The 24,242-nt window shown below is 45.4% G+C and overlaps 1 protein-coding gene across 1 annotated transcript; it reads right to left on the bottom strand.

Annotated features, from left to right (window-relative positions):
- Positions 1-19,302: 19,302 nt before the first annotated feature.
- DBX1 (developing brain homeobox 1) lies at positions 19,303-23,658 on the bottom strand. Its single transcript, XM_012756723.2, has 4 exons — positions 23,138-23,658; positions 22,367-22,468; positions 20,205-20,407; positions 19,303-19,723 (listed from the first exon to the last, which is right to left on the bottom strand). Exons 1-4 carry the CDS (start codon positions 23,502-23,504, stop codon positions 19,361-19,363), a joined length of 1,035 nt encoding a protein of 344 aa, XP_012612177.2. The 5' UTR covers positions 23,505-23,658; the 3' UTR covers positions 19,303-19,360.
- Between the last annotated feature and the right edge of the window lie 584 nt (positions 23,659-24,242).

The following is a 24,242-nucleotide window of genomic DNA, read 5'->3' as shown; positions in this document are numbered from 1 at the left end:
GAATGCCACAGAAGGTGGAGGCACAGATAGGTGTCAGGGAGCTGCACGCCAAGGGACACCAGGGACTGACACTCCTTGCTTCCACCAAGAAGCCAGGAAGAGACAAGAAAGGATTCCACCCAGAGTCTCAGAGGGCTCGTAGCCCTGCTGACACCTTGCTCTCAGACCTGTAGCCTCCAGAACTGCAAGAGAATAAATTTCCATTGTTTTAAGTCACCCACCTGGTTTGTGGTACTTAGTTATGGCAGCCCTAGGAAACTGACCGTTATTTACCCAACAAAAATGCATATATAGGAACAAGAAATATATACACAAATGTTCGTAGCAGCACTATGTATAATTATGAAAAACTGGAAACAATCCACACACCCACTGACAGTAGAATGACAAAATTGTGATAAATCAGTGTCACACAGAGGTAAAAAATATTTGTGGATGAATATTGAGTGAATGTTGAGAGCAGCCAGACACAAAAGGATGCTGAATGTGTGATTCCACGTATATAAAGTTCACAACAGCATTTAGGAGCGGGTGGATGCCTGGGTCGTAGAACTATAAAGAAAAGCAAGCAGGGAGGGCAGCAGTGGGGAGGGTGAAAGGGACTTTGGGTTGTGGCACAAGTCCTATTTCTTAAAGTGGATGATGCTACAGGTTGATTGTATCCCCCCCAAATCCATACGTTGAAACGTAACCCACAATGGGTTATTAGAAGGTGGGGCCCTTACAGGTTGATTAGGTCTTGAGGGCTCCACCATCATGAGTGTGATTAGTGCCCTTATGTAAGAGAGCTAGCTAGCCCCTCCCACCACGTGAGGACCCTTACGGTGGGTGAGGAAAGACATCACACCCCCATACTGAGAAGGACTCGGACAGCAGCTACTACAGGTGAATATCGTCATGTCCATTTTACAGGTGAGAAGCTGAGGCTCTCAGAGAGAGTAACACCATTTGCCTAGGGTCACAGCTTGCAAACAGGAGTCCCGATTTGATGCCAGAGCCTAAGTAAATCAAAGAGAAAAGGTGTCCCCAATGAACCAGAGAATGATCCCTCCCCAGACCCCAGATCTGCTGGTGCCTTGATTTCAGACCTGCCAACCTCCAGCACCGTAAGAAATAATTTTCTGTTGTTTATAAGCCGCCCAGTTTATGATATTTTTTGTCATAGCAGCCTGGATGGACTAAGACAGGTGGCGATGACACAAGCATTTGCTTTGTCGCGGATCGCTGAGCTGAATGTGCGCCAGCAGGTTTACCCCAGGCTGCCCACCTGGCCACCACCCCCAGTGAAACCTCGAGGCAGGGGAGAACGCGGCCGCCGAGCACAGGGGAGACAGTGAACAGATTGAGGCTTCGACCCCCACCTCACCACCGCTCACTGTGAATTCTTAGCAGTAGTTCTGCTCCTGAACCCATAAATCGAAGACGCTGTGTCCGCCGTGACACCAACTGACGTGGCAGCCTGCGCAAGTCCGTGCCACCCCCTGAGCCTCAGTTCCCTCGGAAGTAAAGCAAAGCTGCCCACGCCTGTTTTGCAGGGTTGAGGGAGGCAATGCAAGGGCGTGCCAGACACCGTGAAGCCTTACTCCGTCTTCCTCATCCTCCCAGCTCTGACTCCTCCATGCCCGTGCAACCTCTGCAGGCATCAGAAGGAGCTGCAGGGTCTCACAGGGCAGGATTAGGCCCAACACGGGAGGATGCGGAGAGATGTATCTGGGCCCTCTACAGAGGGAAATGCTCCGAAGGCCACGGGAAGAGGCTGCTTTGTGAGATCGTGAGCACCCCTTCACCACTGGAATAAAAGCAAAGGCTGGAAGACCACCTGACACGTCTGGGAGCAGATGGATCCTCGCATGGTTGGCAGGTGGGTCTGTGTGTCTCGGGAGCTTTGCTCACCTCGCACGATCGCCTCTGGCAGGGCACACAGTGGCAAGCGCACTGGGGTCCGGAGATCTGAGTTACCTGCCCCTACCCAGGCACCTACCCGCAGAGAAGCCCATCTACTGTCAGGACCACGGTCTTCCCGACTGTCTAATGAGGTGTTGGACGATCTCAGTGGTTCCCTAGTGTGGCTGATCGCCACTGGCCCAGGAAGCGCGTTAGAAACTCAGGCGACAGCCTCCCTAGTTGCTGCTGAATCAAAACGTGCCGAGAAGGGGCCCAGGAATCAGGCCTCTCCCAGCACCTGTATTCCAGGGCTGCGAGCAGGGACAGACAATAGCCACGAGGGGGCAGCAAAGCCCAAGCAATGCCAATCCTCCCTCCGAAGGGACCAGCCTTTTTTGGTGAACCTGCAAAGCAGTAAATTCCTATCTTTCTCTCCCTTTCTCCCTCTCTCTCGTTCTTAAATTCAGGTAGAGTATTTTGGGGCATGACCTTGGGCATGACCTTCAGAAGAGCAAGCATAATATTTTTCCTTCTACCCCATGCTTGGAGGATGAAGCTACATTCCCTATAAAGGGAATTGAGAAAAGAAATCAATGTGTCAGGCATCTTCTTAAGCCAAGTAGTTTGCCCTGGTGGACCCAGGTGATCTGCATAACCACCATGTGAGGTTAATATTGTCATCCTCTCTCTATGGAATGACTGGTAAGGGGACTTGGGCAAGGCCTTGCTAATCAGAGACAGAGCAAGGACTTGAACTCAGGGCCTGCCAGGTGCCAAAGCCCAGAGCCTCAGTCCTATACACACTCATTGGCTTTTTACCACTGTCCTGCCCATGAGGCCCAAATGGTATTATACTTTGAGGAGGAAACTCAGGCTCAGAGAAGAAGAAATCCTCCTTGAGCACAGCCTGAGCTAACCACGCTGCCAGAACAAGAACCCAGGTGTCCTGGCTTCCTTTCCCAGGCAACTGGGGAAGCCGGTTCACAATGCTCTGGAGTCACATCAGGCCTCCACTGTTTCAAGCTGTGACCCCAGGCATTAATAAGTGGCATTACAGTCTCTGAGCCTCAGCTTCTCATCTGTAAAATGGACATGATAATATTCACCTGTAGTAGATGCTGTAAGAGTCCTTCTCAGCGTAGGGGCGGAAACGTGTGAGGCCTTTCCCCACCCATCATAAGGGTTACCGCCAACACTCCTACAACGAAGGACAGGCTAATGGGAGAAAAGCATAACAAATTTACTGAAAGTTTTACATGGCATGGGAACCTTCACAATGAAGATCTAAAAACCCAAGGGAAGCTGGCCAAGTCTGTGCTTGGATTCAGTGAGGAGTGAGCAGCTGTGTAGAACTGTGAGCGGACACAAAGGGGATGATCTGATGCTAAGACGGAGTGGGGAAACCCAGCAAGGCCTGTCTGCCGCACTCCTTCCTCCCGGGTAGAGGGCAGGGCCCCTTCTGGAACGGGGCCTCACGAGCTACTATCAGATAAGGTAGGTCGGAGAATTTCTTTTTGGCCAGCTCTTACACGGAAAGATGGGGGAAGGTTAAAGTAACATTTTTAGGCTTTGCAGCTGGCTTTAGGGAAGAGGAGAGCTCTTCTGCCTTGGGGGAGAAAGATTCACAGGAGAAAATAAAAGGGCAAGAGGAGATCGGAAAGAGACTTTGCTTTAGAGGATGTTCCAGTGTCCTTCAGCTCAAAGTACTCAGCCTGCCAGGGCACCGGGCTTTGGGATATTGTTCTCGGAGCGCCAACGCTAACATCCACCACCCATTCTTCCTTTCTCACAGAACTGCAATTATTCCTATTTTTAAAGGTTGCTGTTTCGTGCTGCTATGGCAGAATTCCTGAAACTGGGCAATTTATAAAGAACAGAGATGTATTTCTTAACCATTCTCAAGGCTGGGAAGTCCAAGGTCAAGAGCCCTGCATCAGCCAAGGGGCTTCTTGCTGTGTCATCCCATGGTAGAAAGCAGGAGGCCAAGACAGAGGAAGGGGAGGAAGGAGGGGACCAAGTTCACCCTTTTATCAGGAACCTCCTCCCACAGTAACTACCCCACGACCTCAATAAGGGCAATAATAATGGCTCTGCCCATGTGACCTAATCAACTCTTAAAGGTCCCACCTCTCAATGCTATTGCATTGGGGATTAAGTTTCCAACACATGAATTTTGGGGAACACATTCAAACCACAGCAGTTGCCAGGATCTTGCCAGGCTGGAATTTGTTTCTGGTCTCCTGCCTGGTGAGGACCGATGTAGTTACCTGTGACAGGATTGCTGCCAGGGGACCTGGGTTCCAGTTGAAACAGGGCCATGAACTTGCTGTGTGATCTTTCGGGAATCCTTCCCCATCTCTGGGCTCAGCACAGCCAGGTGTGAAACAAAGGTGACACGCCAGTGAGAGCTCCTAACTGCAGACCTGTCCCCCCTCTGCTTGGACTGCCCTTGCTCTGATTCCCGCCATGAGGCCTGGGCCCTGCAGACTGTGTGCCCGGTGGGCCTGGCTTTGATTCCCATGCCCCAGTCGTGTGCCCCTTCATTGAGCTGGGGGCCAGGGAATAATCAGTCCGTCGTTGCAGACTGCAGGGACGGAGAAAGGGGCGCTGCGGTGCTGTCACCAGGAGGGAATGGCTGCAATGTGGGCAACATTGACAGAGGTCCTTAAAGGCATGGAAGCGGGAAAGTCCGGGTATTTGGGGAAACCGAGCTCTCCCTTACCTGGAACAGGCGCACGGAGCACGTGGTCCCGTGGAGGCGTCACACACTGTGGTAGTGACACTCACCTTGTGCGGCACCACTCCCTGCGCCAGGCACTGCGCTAAGCAGTTATGATGCACCGTCTGCATACCCCTCACCGCGGCCCTGTGGCGGGAGTATCAGCAGCCCTGTTTCACGGAAGGGAAAACTCAAACAAGCATGTCTTCTTCCCGTAACGTTAGAACCAGGTAAGGAGTGGCTGCCCCCAACACCACCGCCGCCGTGGGGTGAGAAGGCCATTGCGTGGCCCCCCAGCAGTCCTGCGCTCGCCGTCAGGGTGCGCGTCACCCTGCTGGGAGGGCCCCTGTGCCGGGGTCTCCTCCTCCATGGGGACACGTGCAGGCAGCGTGGCTGAGTCCCCACCGGGGGCTCCAGAGCCTAGAACAGAGCTAGGTCCCTATGGGGAAGTGCTATAGGGACCGCGAATAAAGAAAGGGAAAGATTAAAGTTTGGGGGATGGACATGCTTGAAGCTCTTACTCCAGGGGGGAGGGGGGCATGGGCAATATATGTAACCTTAACACTTGTACCCCCATAATACCCCCTAAAATACTAAAACAAAAACAAAAAAGAAAGGGAAAGACTGAAGGAAACTCAGGAGTTTAAAGGAATCAGTTGGCATCAGGCAGAAAGGGAAGTGAGGTGGAAGGAAGTTCAGCGGGTGACCTCTCTGTAGGGAGTGCATGGAAAACAAAGTCACGCCAGCAAGGATGGAACAGTATCTTAAAAGTGAACGCCAACGGGGAAAAGACCTAATTGTATATCAAATTGATAAATCGAACTTCATATAATCTAGTGGAACATAATTTGAGTAGAATATAGTCTTGTGCTTTACTTTTCGGTGGTAGTGGTATTGAGGTAGTAATTGCAGTACTATTTTGTGACTACTGCAGGTAAAGCGGATATATTGTTTGGGGGAACAGTAATTCTCATGCGATGCAAGAGAAGGGAGGAAAAAATGGAACAAAGGAAGAGCACAGCACTGCACTGCTGTATTAAATTAGAGATTATCAATATGATCAATCTCTCTCTCCAGAGAGACAGGTAGAGACAGAGACATGTCTGTACAGATTATATGCATATACAAAATCTGTCCCCCGAAATGGCATAGAAACAATGACATTGTAATGCCAATGAGCACACTTAGCAGCCAAACCTTGGTTTCAAAACACCATTCCCCAACTTAAAACCCCGAAACTTCTTTGAAGGAGGAGCTTATTCCAGGTATGGGGCAGAACACTTACAAGGCAAGCCCGGAACATCTTGTGTCAGAAAGCTTGGAAGTGCTCGAAAATTGTGGAAGGACACAGGAGCCAGCTTAAAGGGGCTTCCACTGGCGAAATCTGAGATAACTGAGCACAGATAAGAATAATGGTGGTTATGTATCATGGTATAATTGAATAAAACAAAAATCCATGGGTCCACAGCAATAAATAAAAGCTAAAGGTGCCACCACGCAGAGGCATACTGCGCAGCCAGGCAGGCATAAAGGGGACCATTTGAAAAGCACCGGAGAGGGGAAGGAAAGAACTCCACAGTTCTGCGTGATCTCACCAAGTAGAGACTTCATTGTGAGAGAGAAGGTATTGCCGAATGAGAATATAATGTACTTCTTTTCCTTATTGTGGGTTAGACAATGGCTTAAAAACTGGTGGCTTAAAGTCCTGCAATTACAGATATTTTTACTCATCGAAAATTTTAAATTGGGAAATTGCACTTAAATTCTAGATTTCCAGCTTCTGGCCTCCATTCGCGCAGGGAGACAGTCGGCCAGAGCCGGCAGAGGTTGCCCTGTGCAGCCCGGCCTGCATCCTCCCGCCCAGGCCCTCTGCGCTGATTTGTGTCACCTGTCTGGCCCCTGGAGACACTAGCATTATGACCATTAGGTGTTGGGTTTTTTTCCTAATTTTTATTTTTTCTCACTGATGAGCTATCGAACTGGAATGACCACTAGTTTAAATTTCACTGCTGCTGAGAGCTAGTGTCTGTCGTCAGGAGATGAAGGGGTGTGTGTGTGTGTGTGTTTTCAATGGAACGTGCTTTGACATCTACTAACAAGACAATTGAGAGAATGAAGACATGATCTCCCACTGCTGAAGACTAGATTTGGAAGGACTCTTCACTGAAAAATTGGGGGCATCAAAAGTCTCCTCCCTGGATTAAAGCACCCAACCACCGCCCCACCTGTCACGTGGATGCCTCTTCTTTACCTTCTACCCTGGGGGGGGGGGATATAATCATATGAAATAGAAAGAGAAGGGGCAAGACCTGGATAAGACCATTCCCAATGAGTAAGGTGGCAGAAGGCTTCCTGGTTAATACTGAAAAAAAAAGGGGCTCTTCTGAAACGAGGCCAAAGACGATGATGGAGGGGGTTTGAGGTGCAAGGTTGGGTGATCGAGTAAAAGATTTAAGTTCTTAGATGCCTTAGAAGACTCTGGTGCTTGTCTGTGAAGTAGCCCTCCTACCCTTCTGACTAACAGAACCCCAGTTTTGTTCAGGCAGCAATGCGCCTGACTGCAGAGAAGAAACCAAGACTGGCCTGATTACAGCATTTCTTTGCTTGGATTTGTCTGGGCATGGCCTGGATTCAGTTCTGTCCCAATAAGACGTAAGGAAGATTCTGGGAAGGATTTTCCTCCAAAATAAAAGAGATTCATGTGAGACATTCTTTTTGTCGCTCCTCCTTGCTGCTTGTTTTGGATGCTGTCATATGAAGAAGTGATGGTTGGAGCTGCAGCAGCCACCTTGCCACCATAAGACAACAAGCTCCAAAGCCAACATGCTAAGGAAGGTCAAATAGAAGGAGAATATGGGGACAAGGCAGCATGGAAAGCATGGCATGGTCTATCCTCATTCCTACACTGGTGCCCACGGAGAGGTGGCAGTATCCTATGAGAAACAAGTTCAAGAATCTACAATGGTTAAGCAAGTGAGTGGTGGCTCTGGAGGCAGCTGGAAGTGTTAGGGGAGCCATTATGTCTCCAGGGAACACTGGCAAGCAGACAGCTTAGAAAGAATGCAAGAGGAAATCCTCCTCTTTCTTTCTCAGTGGGAGAGGACCTTGAAAAGCGAGGGGGGCTGATGAGAGGTTATAAGAAAGCACAAAATGAATGTATTATAGTTATTGGCAATAATCTACTGACAGAGCATGGTAAGCTATACCAGAGAACCTAAAGTTTCAGGCATAATCCTCTGATAAAGACATTGTGTCATTAACCACAGGCCTTTACATCCTGTGGTATAGTATTGGTGACAAGTTGGTCTGTGTTGGTTTCTCCTCCCATTTCAAGATAAAATGCAAGCTCTTATTCAATGCCAATTGATGGATTAAAACATGGTCATCAAGGGCCAGTTAAACAATCTGATCTTTTTTTCTCCCTTTCTCTCCTGGACCCCTGCCAATATTCTGCTGTTTTAATCTGGAGATATTGAAGTGTAACAATTTAAGTAACTCAGCCAAGGTATACACAGCCGTAAGTGGCAGAGCTAAAATGTTAACTAAGATCTGTCTTCTTTTCCCATATAACAATTGTCTCTTTGATGATACATTCTACCTTAAAAGTCCAAAATCAAAGCAGTTTGGATCCAACACCCTGCTGCTACTCTTCTCAATCAAGTCACACAAATCTGCTTCATGGAGGTTTTAATAGGCAACGCCTATTGTTCATCTACTTGGTTCTTTTCTTCTTCTCCCATGGACTATAAGCTCCCTGAGAGCAAGTCCCTATTTATTTCAGGTTAACACTCTATCCTCAGGAACAATCGGATATCCAGACACAGAGAAATCGCTCCATAAATATTTGTTAAATGAAAGAGCCCTGACCTAGAATTAAGAAATCTTGAGTTAAGTACCATCTTCACTGCTAACAGGCTGTGCTGCATTGGGGGGATCCAGCACCCTTTCTGAGCCTGTGTGAAACACGGGGGTAATAAGATCTGCCCTGATTCTCTCAGGAGGTTATGAAAATCAAATGAAATGATGCAAGGTAAAATTTTAAAACTCTGAACAAATGTGAAGCGTTAATTTCACTATCAAGGCTAGGAAAACTTAGATGAGAACTTAGCTCATTCAGGTAGAACCTGCTTTCTTAAATAATTGTAAGTAAAATAGGTTTCTGTAAATTAGTCTTTCCAAAGCTTTATCAATAATAACTATTTATAGGTCAGGCACAGTGGCTCATGCCTATAATCCCAGGACTTTGGGAGGCCAAGATGGGAGGATTGCTTGAGACCAGGAGTTCAAAGCTGGCCTAGGCAACATAGTGAGACCTCATCTCTACAAGAAAATTAAAAAAAAAAAAAAATAAACAGGGCATGATGGTGTGCACCTGTAGTCCTAGATACTCTGGAGGCAGAGGCAGGAGGCTCGCTTGAATTGAGGAGTTTTAAGCTGTGGTGAGTTATGATAGCACCATTGCATTCCAGCCTGGGCATCAGAGAGAGATCTGGTCTCTAAAAATAAGAATAATAATTATTATTACTATTTATTCCTGGTCATTTCCTCTGGTAACTCTAGCTTAAAAATGAACATTTCTTGGAGTACAAACCTTAGCACTACTTATGTCATCGAATACAGTAAATGAGCCCTTTTGACTTGAGAATGAGGAGTTTAGTGGCAGCTGCTAGTTGAAATGAAACTTTTGCTCAGAACAATCAAAACTCAGCTCTCTTGCCCCTTGATCTGCTTTGCTGAGTTTGTGAGTGATTGCTGGGGTGTAGTATTTGCAGAAAAGTTTAGTGAAATGTAGGGGGTGGCCTGCCCTTTCACGTTGGGATGCCCATGTGGTGTAAATAATCCCCTTTTAATCACAGTCTAAACATGGCCCTAAAACAAGATGTTTGTGCCAAAGGGAATTCCAGGAGGCATTACCCTGATGGTTGAGGGGTGTGGGGGGAGCAGGATGAGTGGGTTAAATAATAGAATCATCAGCCCCACTGAGTTTGAGCCAGTTGGGGGTGGGGTATACTTTTGTTGCTTTGGATTACCAAAGAATGAATTGAAACTTCACTTTTCCTTTAATAAGCATCTTATTCTAATAGTATTTTTGCCATTTAGCTATAAAGAATGTGGTCTTGTTTTCTCCTTAACAACATCAATGCAAACACATTTGGGTTTTTTTAAATAAACTTTTTATTTGGGGATAATTTTAGATGTGTGTAAAAGCTGCAAGGATAGTACACAGCATTCCCACTCTCCTGATATTAACATCTTCCATTAGTGTGGTACATTTGTCACAACTGATGAACTAATATCGATACATTGTTATTAACAAAAATCAATACTTTATTGAGATCGCCTTAATTTTTGCCTAATGTCCTACATCCTTTTTTTTTGTTCCAGGGTCTGGATAGGGATGGCACTTTGCATTTAATTGGACTTGTTTTTGCATCAGCATCAAAAAGTCATTTTTTTTTTCTTGTTAAGTAAAACCATCAAATTAAAATTAACAAAATGTTTTTCTTTTTGGAGGGTGCAAAGTTGTAAGCTTATGTGCACCTTTGGCAGGAAAACCATTTATATAGTCAACCAATACTGTCTTTCCAAATTCGGATTGGGCAACTCCAGCTAAAGACACTTTTTAAAGGAGGGAGAATATATATACCAAAGGGACCCCTTGGGGACACTAAAGGTGGTGAAAAGAAGTGGCAGAGACTTGAGTTCGACGGTGCCTCTGCCCTTAGGAGAAAGAATGTTCTCAAATCTCACCTAGCCTGTCTGATTCATTGAAGGAAAGTTACTCAGCCTCAGTTTCCCATTCTGTCACATGCAGATATTGATACTTCCATGTAAAGTTGTAGTAAAAGTTGGATGCAAAGTAAATAAAAGCACTAGAATTATGCCCAGCATACTATGATGCAGTAAGAAGCCATTATTATTTTATATTTAAATAAGGGAAAGAGGCATTTTAGAAATGCTTTGCTTACCAGCTGCTGTTTCAACTTATTGCCTCTGGGTAAAATCATCTCCTACTACATCACCACCCATAAATGTGCATTAGCAACATTCTTCCCTCTGCTCTCTCTCTCATGTCTTTCTTGAAACAATATGGTATATGATTTCCTCATCCTACCCTATAAAATCAATAGCCAAATTTTACCACAGAGCCTTCCTTGATGCTCTCAGTGCTGGTGAAAGGGGATGGGTTTTGGAGCCAAGGATAACCAGAAAGATCTCTGAGTCTGTTTCCTCATCTGCAAAATGGGTTTAAAAATAGTCATAGTGTGGAATAAAGAAAATCATGTGTGTAAAATGCTAATTACTACATCTAGCACATAGTATGCACCTCCAAAAATAATGACAGTGAGATAGCTTATCTTTTAGATAGTGGCGATGAGAATTGAAAAAAAGAGCAGAAAATCTGTTAAAGACATACACACGGGGGCAGGTCTGAGCTGTTGATTTGTTGTATTGCGTGGAAGAGAGAGGCAGGGGTTAGGAATGGCACTCAGGTCTCTAAATCCTGAGCAAGAGACATAAGGGCATTCGTGGAGTTAGGAGCAGTAGTCATTTTGCTTTGTTTGGATGTGTCATTGCCACTAGAGAATATGGCAGTTGGTCCTGAACAGTTGGAATTTAACAAGTTTTTGGAATATCCAAGGGCAGGTATCCAAAGACTGTTGACTATCTGGGTCTGGAGCTGACACTAAAGATCTTCGAGTGGCAGATTGGGGCTCACCATCAGCCAGGTAGTTGTTAACTGAAACCAGAGAGGAGAGGAGAAGATCACCCAGGTAGCTCATAGAGAAAGCAGTGGCAAGGGCTAAGGAAAGAACCTTGAGGAACAGCAACATTTAAGGGAAATACAGAGAGTGAGGTCCAAGGATGAGGATTAGACATCTCCAAGGGGCTGAGCAACAAAGCACAGTAGCTAGAGGGGAACCAAAGGGGAAAGAACTCTTTCTGAGTATGTTTGGGGTGAGGGGTAGAGTTGATCCTGTGTGATGCTGATGAGAAGATGCCAGTGGGAAGGGCAGGCTGTAGTGCAGAGAAGGGACCACAGAAGGGAAGGGTTGAGAAAGGAAGGGTGACATGAAGACCTGTGGGAAGCACAAATGTGGCGGTAGCTAAATTTTTATGTGGGTGGTAGGAACTTGGCCTGATCGTTGCCTTCCATTTCTCACATAGTACAGTAGTTTATATGTTTAGATGAGTGGTTCTCAAAGTTAGATCTGGGGAGCCCCGGAAGTCCCCAAGGCCCTTCCATAGTTGTACAGTGGATCTATCCAGAGGCTCCATGTGTGATGATGTCCCCCTCTGACAGCTGTGAATGGAATGTGTGCTTGTATCTTCTTGTGTTTCTTGGGATTTTCTAATGAAGTAGATTTAGATTTGTGTGCAGTTTTAGGGATTAACTCAGTTTTTTCTTGTTATTTCCACTGTGCTCTTAACTTGCTGTATTCAGTTATACCTGCTATAACATCTGTGACACCCCCCCCCGTTATCTAATAAATTATTTTGAAATCCCCAAGGGTTTTTTTTGTATCTATACAGAAATACAAGAAGTAAGTACATTTTGGTATCTTGTTTAGCAATAATATAGTATTTTTAAAATTTTTACAAAATGTTCTACACTTTAAGACTTTACCAAAAACTGCTACAATTTTAGAATTTCATATTTTATTTTAAAGTAAGAGAAAATGTATTTGTCATATATAGTCACCCCTCCGTATCAGTGGGTTCTGCATTCATGAATTCAACCAACTGTGGATTGAAAATATTCCAAAAAGAAATTGCATTTGTGCTGAATATGTTCAGACTTTATTTTTCTTGTTGTTATTCCCTAAACAATATAGTCTAACAACTATTTACATAGCATGTACATTGTATTAGATATTATAGAGATGATTATATGGGAGGATGTGAATAAGTTGTATGCAAATACTATGTCATTTAAAAAATATCAGACACTTGAGCAGCCGAGGATTTCAGTGTCTGAAGAAGGTACTGGAACCAATTCCCCATAGATACTGAAGGATGACTGCACCTTTCTTATATTTAAGGATGGACTGTTGGCTTTTATAAAGGAGGCTAGAAGTGGTAGCCTTTTTCAATCCACAGCTGCACTGTGTACTTTTAAAGGTGTTTAAAAAGATGAAAATGACATATCAGAGACTTCTCTGATTCATAGAAGGGAGAAAATTATTTTAAAAACCTGGATATAACTATAAATAAGAAAAACAATATGTTTAAAGTTATCTTTACCCTCAGCTTTATTGATGTTAATTATTTACCCTTATTGTCTTATATAAGAGATCATTTTTAAAAGTATTGTGCTTCCAGTTAAGCTGCAGTATCATTCTGAGGCCAATCATTCAGAGTTTAAAGAAAGGAATTAAATTCAATCTTTTATACATAGACATGATGCACTCCTTAAAAATTAAAAAATTGTTACAGCCTTTCAGACTAGAAATGAAAAATCCACTGAAGTGTCTTACAGAATAATTTATCATATTGCATTGGTTCAATAGCTAAGAGCCCTGTACCGTTACATTGGTTTGCCACATGCTGGACAAATAGTTAGCTAAAGAATCATGACAATGCCACTTTCCAATGATATAGTAACTCAACAAAGACTGAGTTAATAAATCATCTGCAAAATGTACTTTTGCTTTGAAAATGGGCAAATATGCAGAAGTGCATGGACTTTCTATTCTGCTTTTATTCATGTAGTATTTGCACCAACTATTCATCCAAGAAGAGCTGCTTTTATATGAATGCTTGGCAACAGGCACAAGTATTGCTGAAATATTTAAAGTGTTGCTGTCCTTTTCACATCTGATTGGTTTATCATGGAGCAACTGTCGTGGCATTTTTATTGATAGTGCAAAATCAATGATTGATAAAAGTGCTACTGTATCTTAAAACAAATCAAGGCAGTGGCACCAAACTATACTTGTGGTCATAACATTGTCTACGAACCAACCCTTGCTTATCCCATTCACAGCCAGTTTCACTTAAGAATGTGCTTGATGAGACAACAAAAATTATTAATGTTATTACATCTCAAACCTTGAATATATATTATATATAATATATAACATATTATATATTATATATAATGAAGTGAGAAGTATTCATAAAAAATTTCTGCTGCATACTGAAGTGTGATAGTTGTCTCAAAGAAAATCACTTGTGCAATTGTTTGAACTAGCCATGTTTTTCATGGAACTCCATTTTTACCTGAAAAAATGACTGACAAACTATGGTTTCTCAGAGTTGCGTATCTCACAAACATTTTCCCAAATATAAATAAAGTGAGCCCATCGGTTGAAAAAAACTGATAGCATCTTCCTTCCTTCATACTAAAATTAGAGCTTTTAAATAACAATCTGAATTTTGGAAAACTTGAATCTGTCACCATAAGCTTGACAGCTTCTTAATATTTAAAAGACTTTTATGATGAGGTGGGTGGTGATATTAACAAATGTGATGCTTGATGACGTACGAAAAGGGTCAACATTCAAAATATCTGCATGACTCAGTGAACCAATACTTTTCAAGTGACCAAATACATCATATCACAAAATCATACATGGGTAAAATACCCTCAAAGTGCAAGACAGACCAATGGATTTTAATGTAACAGAGTTGAAAAGTTCATTGATAGGATTTTAGATTTCACATTGCAACTAACCTTTAAAAACCACCATGTGTCAAGTTTCGTTGCTATATCAAAGAACAGCCACAATCATCTAAATAAGCAATACAAATACTTCTTTTCCAACTGCACATCAATATAAAGCCAAATTTTCTTCATATCAAAACAGATTGCAGAAGCAGATAGAAGAATGAAGCCATTGTTTATTAAGCCAGTCATTAAGGAAATTTGCAGAAATGTAAACAGTACCACTCTTCTCACTAATTTTTTTGTATTGTAATATATACCTATTTGTCATAAAATATTATTTATGTTGATATTTAATGGATTTATTGTTTTAAATAATAAAATACTTAAAATTCTTCTCAATCTTAATTTTTATACGATAAATATCGATAGATAAGACCCACAGAAACAAAAAATCTTTTAGAGCTTTAATGGCTTTTAAGAACAAAAAGGCTTTTAACAAAAGAGTTTGAGGATCACTGATTTAGATGACAGGGAGAAGGAGGTCTGGTGGTGGGTAGGAGATTTAGAAGCATGAGTATGATTTTAAATAGCCATCAATATTCTATTTTTTTCCCATAACTGCAGAATATTAAAACATATAAAGCTCTATTAGAGCTAAACATTGGTTTAGTTTTGGTTAAATGGGTTTTTAACCATTTTAGTCAAGGGAGTAGAATAGTGATGAAACTGAATTTGAATTCTGGTTGGATGAACACAGGTTATCACCAAAACTTTCAGCCTCAATTTTTGCATCTGTAATAGGGGTATAATATCATCTACCTTAGAGGGGTTGCTGTGAGGATAAGACTCATGTAAAGTTTGCTAAAGTGTATTCTACAGACCAACAGAGTTGGCAATGCCAGATACCCAGAGCTCTGAATCATGATCTGCATTTTAATGAGATTCCCAAGTACACTCTATGCACAGTAAAGTTTGAGTAGCAAGTAGTGCAGATAAAAGATACCTAGCAGAATGCCTGCCTGTCACAAAATAGGTGTTGAATAAAAATGTCCTTTCTTTTTTCTATTTTTTTTTTTTTTGGCTTCGCTATAACTATTTCAGTCTTTTGGACTAAGGTTATTGGTTTGATTTTTTAAAATTTATTATTTATTTTATTTTAGAGACAGGTGTCACTCTGTCTCCCAGACTGGAATACAGTGATGCATCATCATAGTTCACTGCAGCCTTGAACTCCTGGGTTCAAGCAATTCTCCTGTCTCAACCTCCCAAGTAGCTGAGACTACAGGTGCACGCCACCATGCATAGTTAATTTTTAAATTTTTTTTGTACTGACGGGGGTCTTACTATATCGTCAAGGCTGGTCTTGAACTCCTGGCCTCAAGCAATCCTCCAGCCTTGACCTCCCAAAGTCATAGGATTACAGGCATGAGCCACTGTGCCTGGCCTGGTTTGATTTTCAAAAACACATCTGACCTGTTAATTTAGTCTCATTCTTGTTCTTTTTTATTGGCCTAAGTAATCCTTCCATTCTTTTGAAAGGGTTATAACTTCTAGGCCTGTGGTCTAGACTCTAGAACATCTCTGCCCTTATAAACTACCTTTTAATTCATTTATTCACTCAACACATATCAAACAACTAATATGTGTAAGGGATTGCATGACACTAGGGAAACAGTGTGTAAAATGATTATGGTCCTCACTATTGTGGTGGTCAGCTGAAAGAGGCACTAAAATAATGAACCAAAACACAGTGTTTGCAGTTCTCAAGAAGTAAGGCTTTGTGACTATGTGAAACAAGTATATACTTCAAAAAGCTCTCCAGTGTTTTTTCCCTTCTCTGCATTTTCTAAACTTTTATTAGTATTAAAAGGCACTTTACTGTTATCTTTAGTGCTTCTTGCTTTGAATTCTATGTTTTGTTAATAATATTGCATGTCTCACATTTTTACTTGCCTGCCGTAACTTTAACTGTTCATGGATTTTTAATTCTTCTTCTTTTTTTCTTTTGAGACAGGGTTTTGCTCTGTTGCCTAGAGTGCAGTGGCATCATCAGAGCTCATTGCAACCTCAAACTCCTGAACTCAAGCCATCCTCCTGTCTCAGCCTCCCGAGTATCTATCTGGGACTACAGGTGTGCACCACCATGCCCAGCTAATTTTTGTATTCTTTGTAGAAATGGGGTCTTACTATGTTGCTCAGGCTGGTCTCCAACTCATGGTCTCAAGCAATCCTTCCACCCGTGGCCTTCCAAAGTGCTAGGATTACAGGGATGAGCTACTGCACCTGGCCTGGATTTTTAATTCTTCTAACATGTGAGTTATTTTTTCAATTTACTTTAATTTTTTTTAAATTTTATTTTGGTGAAAAAAACACATACAATTTACTATCTTAACCATATTAAGTGTACAGTTGAGTAGTGTTAACTATATTCACATTGCTGTGCAACAGATTTCTAGAACTTTTTCACCTTGCAAGACTGAAACTGTACCTATTGAACAACAACTTTCTATTTCCCCCTCCTCCAGCCCCTGCAAACCACAGTTCTACTCTGTTTCTCTTTGAGTTTGACTACTTTAGATACCCCATATAAGTGGAATCATAACAGTATTTTTCTTTTTGTGATTGGCTTATTTCACTTACTATTATGTTCCCAAGATTCATCCACATTGCAGCATGTGAGTTGATTTCCTTCTTTTTTAAGGCTGAATAATATCTCATTGTATGTATGTACCACATTGTTCTTATCTATTCATCTATCCCTGGGCCCTTTGGGTTTCTTCTACCTCTTGGCAATTATGAATAATGTGACAATGAACATGGTTGTGCCCCCAGAGTACTCTGACTTCAGATCTAGACACTGATCCACACCCGTGCCTGAGAACAGTTCTTGACTGGAAGTAAGAACTGCAGGATTGAGCTGGAAGGAAGAGAAAGGTTGGCTGCTTCTGGTCGAGCCCCCATGTCTGGACATCCAGGCAACAGCAGAAGGAGAGAAAACAGCCTGAATCATTTAGAGCAGAGAGTCCCTGTCTGAAAGGAAAGTACTGAATTGGGTTGAATGACGATCATGCTGAACACTTTCATACAGTGTTGAAGGGGAAATGTGGGAGGTTTCTTGAATTATGGAAATAAGGACAATAATTTTCAACTTCTCATGATCATCAATATCAGGAACAAGTCCAGCAGGGGGCCTTAGCATGGAGGGGACTTGTGTTCTTTGAAAGGAGGGTTAATTTAGAATAGATATGTTCAAATTTCAAATACAAACTACCAAAACTTAAGCTTGACTTTTTTCTTTTTCAACTGTTGGGATGTTGGTTAGGATTTCAAGGAAACATGGGTCTGCGTGGCTGGTGTGACAGAGACCACTCACTCAAAGGGCACGTGAGCTCCCTCCAGGATTCTAACCTGATGTCCTTTACTCCCTAGGTTGCTGGTTAAATAAATCACTCCTGCTGAAAGCTAGTCTTTAAAGAACTTTTGTTTCATTTGAAGACCCCATCTGGGCTCCCATGTCATGCCTATAGATGGCACTCCTTATAAAAAGTCATACACAAAAGGCAATGAGTCAAGACCATTTATGAAGCTTTCCTGGGGACCAGGAACTATGCCTTTAAGGAGGACAAGATAAATCATTGCAAACTTGAGCCACCTGGGTGGATTTGTATGGATTTCCTGTAGCCTATAATTTTAGTCCTTAGAGAAGAGGAGAAGGCTTCTAGTAGATTCAACTTTTGGTACCGCCTTGAAGCTACCTTACTTGTAACACAGCAGGTATGGTTATTTTACTGTATAGTAAAGCAGAAAAGGCACTGAACTGAGAGTCAGAGATGGATCCTAGTTTCAGCCTGTTTACTTACTAGCTGGGTGGCTTTGGACAAGTGTCTGCCCCTCTTGAACCTCAGCTTACCCTCTGCAAAACCAGGGCCTTGGGCTTGAATAGCTCCATTCCATTCAGCTCTAACATTCTGTGAATTAATGACATTAGTTGACCATGGCATCCACTCTACATTTTATTTGGCATTTGTTCCTTTGATACATATTTACATATATAAAAATCTGTACATGGTAAAAATACAAAATATTTATAAGTTATGCAATTAAACAGCTACCTTTTAAAAGTTTAAAAACCATTGCAAAAAAAAGAGAAATCTAATCAGTCCTTTATAGTCATTCACAATAACCTTGGTATAAAATATCCATACAACATATGTGTACAAAATAGCGTACAGTTCATAAAAGCTGTGCAAAGACAGCAAAGTTGGGGTAAAAAAAAAATCAAAGAGGCTGTGGGTCTCTGTCCACATCATGCCCAGTGCTCAGGTGTGCCGCTCAACAACACCTTCACAGAAATAATAAAAGGGCACAGGATAGAGTGCTTGGTGCATATACTATGGATGCAGAAATTAAAAAGGAAAGGGTTTAAATCACTCATATGGAAATAGAGATCAACTCTTCTCCCATTTATAGAACTCACTTCTCTCCCCAGAGAGCATTTGGAAAATGGCCAAAGAAAACCCCCCACTATTTATGTTGTGCCTTAGACTGGAAGGCACAAATACATATTTTTTCTTTTTTGAAATTCTTGAGCTTTCCAAGGAAACAGCTATGGAAAGTGGGGGAGAGGTGTCACCAGGGTCTGGAGTAGGCTGGGAGGCCCTTGCCAACTCAAGTGGGGAGGTGGAGGGACCTCGGAAGTTAGGGGTGTTGGAGTGAGTCGTATCCTCAGTGTTTTGACTCCTAATGCGGCTTCCTCCTCCATTAAAAACGTTTCCTACTGTCTAGGGAAGTCGTTGCAAAAGATCAGCAGGGCCTGGATCATAATTAAGTCCAGAGTGTGGGACTGGAGAAATGCCCATGGTGTTTAAAGTGGTTTGCACTAAACGACATAGAATGGAGCCCTCGTGGAGAAATTAAGCCTGGAGCCAAGCCCTAAATTTAACTTATGTGGTGGGTAGGACTGTTCGGAGGTGGTGTAGTGGTAGGAAAGGTCTCTTTGGGGCAACGGAAGGGGCCGTAGCGCCCTCCCCGAGGTGACGGCTCTGCCGTGGGCAGAGGCAGCGTCCGGGCGGCGCGGACGAAGTGCACCCCACCTCTTCAATTTCAAAGCACTTAGTAACAGTACTCGGGCGCACGAGTGGCTTCTAGGACACGGTGATTTCCTCCTCCTCTTCGCCCTCCTCGTCCTCCTCGGAGTCGGAGAAGTCGGAAGGTTTCCCGGGGCTGCTGGAGTGCGCCGGCGAGGGGGGCAGCGGCCCTTCGAGCCGCGGGTCCCGCAGGTGCGGAGGCTCCGGGGACGCGCGATAGGCCAGGCGGTGGCGGGGGCTGCCCGGGACCTCGTCTTCCTCCTCGTCGTCCCCCGGCCCCTTCTGGCCCACGTCGCTGAGGTCCGGGTGCGGATTGAGTTTGGTGGGAAGGGTCTGCTCACGGCAGCCCCCGCTAGACAGGAGTTCGCGCTCCTTGGAGTTCCGCCACTTCATGCGTCGGTTCTGGAACCAGATTTTCACCTGGGACGTCGGGACAGGCGAGAAGAAGGAAGCAGCAGGGGTTAGCGCTGGGGCCCCAGGGGCAGGGCGCGGGATGGGGGTGTTGGAGGTACGGATGGGAGGGCGTCGAGCGGGGAGGAGGCCGGGTCTGTCCTTCCTCGTCCGCTCCCCTCCCGGTGACAAGAGTTCACATGGGTAGCAGCACTTACTACACCCTACCTCTGCTCGCAGCTCCCCTGCGCCCTGTCCCCCGGTACCTGGCCCACATGGGCGGGGTGGAGCCACTGGGCCTGGGGGTCATGGCAAGGGGTGAGGGCGGAGAGAGAAGCGGGCTGTCCAGAGGAGCCTCAAAGGAGCTGGCTGGTGCCCTAAGTCCCTCTCGAGGCCAGGGTTTTGCCCCGTCTGTACCGCGGGACCTAAGCGGTTTCAGGGAACCTCCCAACTGACTTGCGCAGGGGAGGGGTGAGCGCGGAGGGAGGGGCCGTGGAGACTCTGCCCTCACCTGCGAGTCCTTCAGGCCCAACTTGGCCGCCAGCTTCTTGCGGTCGGGCTTGCTGATGTACTTCTGCTTCTGGAACATCTTCTCCAGCGCCTTGCGCTGCACGTCGGAGAACACGGCTCGACGCAGCATGCCCCGCCGAGGCTTGCCGCGGGCGGCCAGCGGCCAGGAGAAGGTCCCGGGGATGGGCACGACGCTCGAGGACGCTGCGGGGTGCGGGCAGGTGGCGAGTAAGTGGGCGGCGTCCCGCCGAGACCCGGCGGCGTCCGCCTCACCCCCCAAGCGACTTTTTCTGGCTTTTTCTCTCTGATCCCTTCATCTCTTTAAAGCGCTCTCTTTTCTCCCCTTGGAGAATAGGCCACGAACCTACAAACCTGCCAGAGTGAAAGGCGCTTTCCGCCCAAATAACTTTCCCTTTCAACCATGCAAACCCGGATTAGGTAGAACCACGGAAGCACAGAAAACAGCCCCCACAATAGCCTGTTTCGTTCTCCCTTTCAATGGTCTCAGGGAAACAAACCTACGTACATCGGCTAAAATAGCAACAGAAAAAAAATAACTTACAAAAATTGAAATAACATATCCAGCCGAGGCCACTGGATTTCTCTCCTAGGTTTTTGTCACCTTGGTGGTGTTTGCATTCTTTAGATGAAAATGAGATGCTTTACTGTTTCGATAGCGAGGGGAAAATCCGCTTTGAATTTTTTTTTTGAAAAATCCAATCAGTATTCATCTTTTTTATATTAATCTTTCCTCCCCTCCCCCACAAAACTTAAAGAATTCAGCCCGAATACATGAAAAGTGGCAGCTAATTAGCACATTGACCGTTTCCCAATGGGTATTGGCATGGTAAAAAGGGGGAGAGTTTCGCTTTAAGGGAGAGAGAGGAAAAAAACAAAAAGAAACAGAGACTCTAATGAAGCGTGAATGGTAATTGTGTAGTAATGAACTAACAGAAAAAGACTGAGGACAAGCAGCGAAAGCCATATATTACTGGGACAAAAGAGATTTACACTTTCAAACTAAACACAACTGCAGGCCAAGACCATTGGGAGAATACTGATGGCAGGGGCTTCTCTTCCCCGAATCGTTTTCATTAAATGGACATGAAAAGCTATTTATAAAGCTCGGGTTGTTTTTGTTAGAGCATTGAGATGAGGGAGAAAGGGAGCAAATTCCATTATTAGCAGCAGCGTGAATGGTGGTGGTGGAGGGGGTTGGTGAATTCTCTCTCCCCCTTTAAAAAATCAATTGCTTGTTTCTTCGCTGATATTTGGGAGCTCTGTCGTGGTCTTACCCATCCCCCACCGACCCTAGCCAGTCTCTTTATGGGGTGGAGGGGGATCCCTTGTCTCCTTTTGAGTTTAACCAGTTGCAAAGTTTTTGAGGCATAGTTTGAGTAACCAGTGAGATTCGGGATGGAACCCCCCTCCTCCCCCCCCCAGCTGTTTCAGGTGTTTCTCCTTTAGACTGGGACCCACTTACAGGCTTCTCTCCAACTGCTGCGTAGTTTACACGCATCGGTATTTTAAAGGATATGGCGGGCGAGGGAAGAGTGTGAGAAGGGGTTGGAAAATCAGATTGGAAATAGAAGGTTGGGGGTGGGGGAGGATCTGGTCCTCCTCCCCCTGGGCGACCCTAGGCATCCCACACAAGAGGGCACCCCATGTGGTCTTGTGAAAAGCCCCGAGCCCTGAATGAGTCTTAAAGAGAAATTAGCCCCGGCTGGTAGGTGTCTCTGGGCGGCGTGGAGGGGCGAGGGCTGGTCTGTGTGTGGCTGCCCAGAGGAGCTGACCAATTGGTCATGGTGCTGAAACCTTTGTGGGGAATCGTGGCCAAGTTGCACTGACTCTGTGGGAAAACGGCGGCGTGAAGGGATGCCAACAGCTCGTCGCCGGGCAGGGAACCGCCTCAAATTGGGACCATGACAATTCCTGCTAATTTGTAGAGCAGGGAATTGGTGCAAAGTGTCAAGCAGTCACTGCTTGTGCTAAATAGGGCATCAAATTGGCGCGACGGATTCGTGAATGTTGTACGCCTCGCAACCTCTGAACCAGAGCGTAACCCCGAGGGGTGGACGGAGAAATATGGCTTCGGGGCAGGGAGCCCTTGGCCAGAGCTGGGGCGCCGCCCAGGCTCGCGCGCAGAAGGCGGACGAGACCTACCTGGGAAATAAGAAGATCTGATGAAAGGCTGAAAGGAACCTTCAAAGTAGGGAAAGGCGAAGGTCTTGGGAGGGACGCTCTGGAGCAAGGCGGGAGACGTTTCTGGGAGGGCGGGAGGGAGAGACGAAGGGAGGGAGGAGACAGGGAATTGGATTACGTATTTGATTATTGTACAGCACACTGGATACATGATATGATTAACCCCTCATTTGGTTTCAAAGGCGTCTTTCTTAATGTACTGACTGGGTAAAATATTCCTAACACTGTCCCATCTGTGGACATCCTTCCTTTCCTCCAAAGTAGTCCTCTGCGCCGTTCCCCTCTACTCCAATTTCTTAGGCACTAACGAGATAGGTAGGACTGGAGCAGGGAAGAAAAAAATTGCAGATCCATAAAGCTACCTAAGCCAATAAATATATCATCTTGCTTGAAAACAAAAGAACCCCCCAAAACAAAAAACCTGTCCCCTTAGCAGCTTGAGGGCAGAAATGCAGATGCCCAGGGACTTGAGCCCAGAGACAGCACGCCAGCCACTGCGCACTGTCTCCCACTGCATGTACTGGAGTTCCTTCTGAGAGTGAGACGAGCCTGGAGGCTTTTCTTCCTTGGAATTGGCTGGCAATAAGTTTTACTATGCACGACAAGGGGTCTCAAAGTTTGTGCGTACATGCGTGCACTAATGTGTGCGGGGGCACCCGCTCTCTGCAGAAACTGAGGCCAGAAGGACTCCCCTGCACCTGAGCCAGCTCTCAGCGTTCTGCCTCCACTTACCTGTTCTGGGCCCCGAGGCGAGGATGGCGTTCACCCCAAACTTCAGAAACGTGGGCTCGCTAGCAGGGGAGACAGCAGTTGGCGGAGAGCCGCCTCGCCGGTTGCCAGAACCCGGGGAGCCCAGGTCCGAGGTCCCCGAGTCCGCGAGGGCCCCGGGGGCCCCCTGCCTGGGAGGCGACATGCTGGCGGTGGGCACGCTGCGGGGCAGGTAGGCAGGGGGCCGGCTGATGCGGATCAGATCCTCCACCAGGAAGCTGGAGTGGCCGGAAAATGCCGACTGCAGGGACTGGGGCAGCGTCAAGGTGGGCGTGGGCCGCAGGAGGCTAGGGTACCCGGCGGGGGGCGCGAGGAGGCCCGGGAACATCATGGTAGGCGCGGGGCGGGCGAAATAACCCTTCTTCCAGTGGCCGGAGGGCAAACGCCTCGCTTCCCGCCCCTCCCGCCCCCGCGGTGCCCTCTCTCTCTTGGGCTTAGCAAACGTCTCCAAGTAAAGATCCCACTTGGTCGTCTGCGAGTCCTCCGTGGTCCTCCGGTCGAGGTGATGGTTTTATAGTGGCCCGCCCGCTAAAGCGCTTTGAAAAGTGACAGCTCTGACAATGAAGTTCAACAAAGTTCTCCACTCAAGCTTCATTCGCCGGAGGCTCTGGGCGCTCTGATTGGCGCAGGGGTGCAATTTATGATTGGATTAGTCTTCATAAGCATGGCCCGCACAATGGGCCGGCAACAAAGGCCCGCGCGCATCAATTCTGCATATCGACCGCCTCTTTGCAATACAGTGCTCCCCCCAAAGCTCTCGCCAGGGGTTTTTGTTCCGAAGCAACACCCGGGCTAATTAAATGCCTATTTAGGAGTTTCAGATGACATCTTGCCTCATAGAAAAGGAATTATTTAAAGAACGCACTAAATTTATTTGCAGCTCCCCTGCTGAGGCTGGAAAATAAATCAATAAATATTCATAGAAATGCATCTCCAGGCTATCAGTAAAATAACCCTCCCCCTTGTGGGGGTGGAGCAATGGAAAGTTTCAAGTCAGTGAACATGAAAATATACCCCCTCTTCCGTCTCCAGCCCTGTCCGTTACTCCGGTTGAAGCATAAGGCAGATG

Source organism: Microcebus murinus, chromosome 4 (genome assembly GCF_040939455.1).
Source record: "Microcebus murinus isolate Inina chromosome 4, M.murinus_Inina_mat1.0, whole genome shotgun sequence".
NCBI lineage: Eukaryota > Metazoa > Chordata > Mammalia > Primates > Cheirogaleidae > Microcebus > Microcebus murinus.
This window is presented reverse-complemented; position numbering and strand designations above follow the sequence as displayed.

Bases quoted from the DNA above. Each gene is read 5' to 3' on its own strand.
- DBX1 (XM_012756723.2), bottom strand. From the start codon at position 23,504: ATGATGTTCCCGGGCCTCCTCGCGCCCCCCGCCGGGTACCCTAGCCTC. The intron at 22,469-23,137 runs GTAAGTGGAGGC...CCGCCCTCCCAG, and splicing joins CGCCTCGGGGCCCAGAACAG to AAACGTCTCCCGCCTTGCTC. The intron at 19,724-20,204 runs GTGAGGGCAGAG...CCGACGTCCCAG, and splicing joins TGGGCCTGAAGGACTCGCAG to GTGAAAATCTGGTTCCAGAA.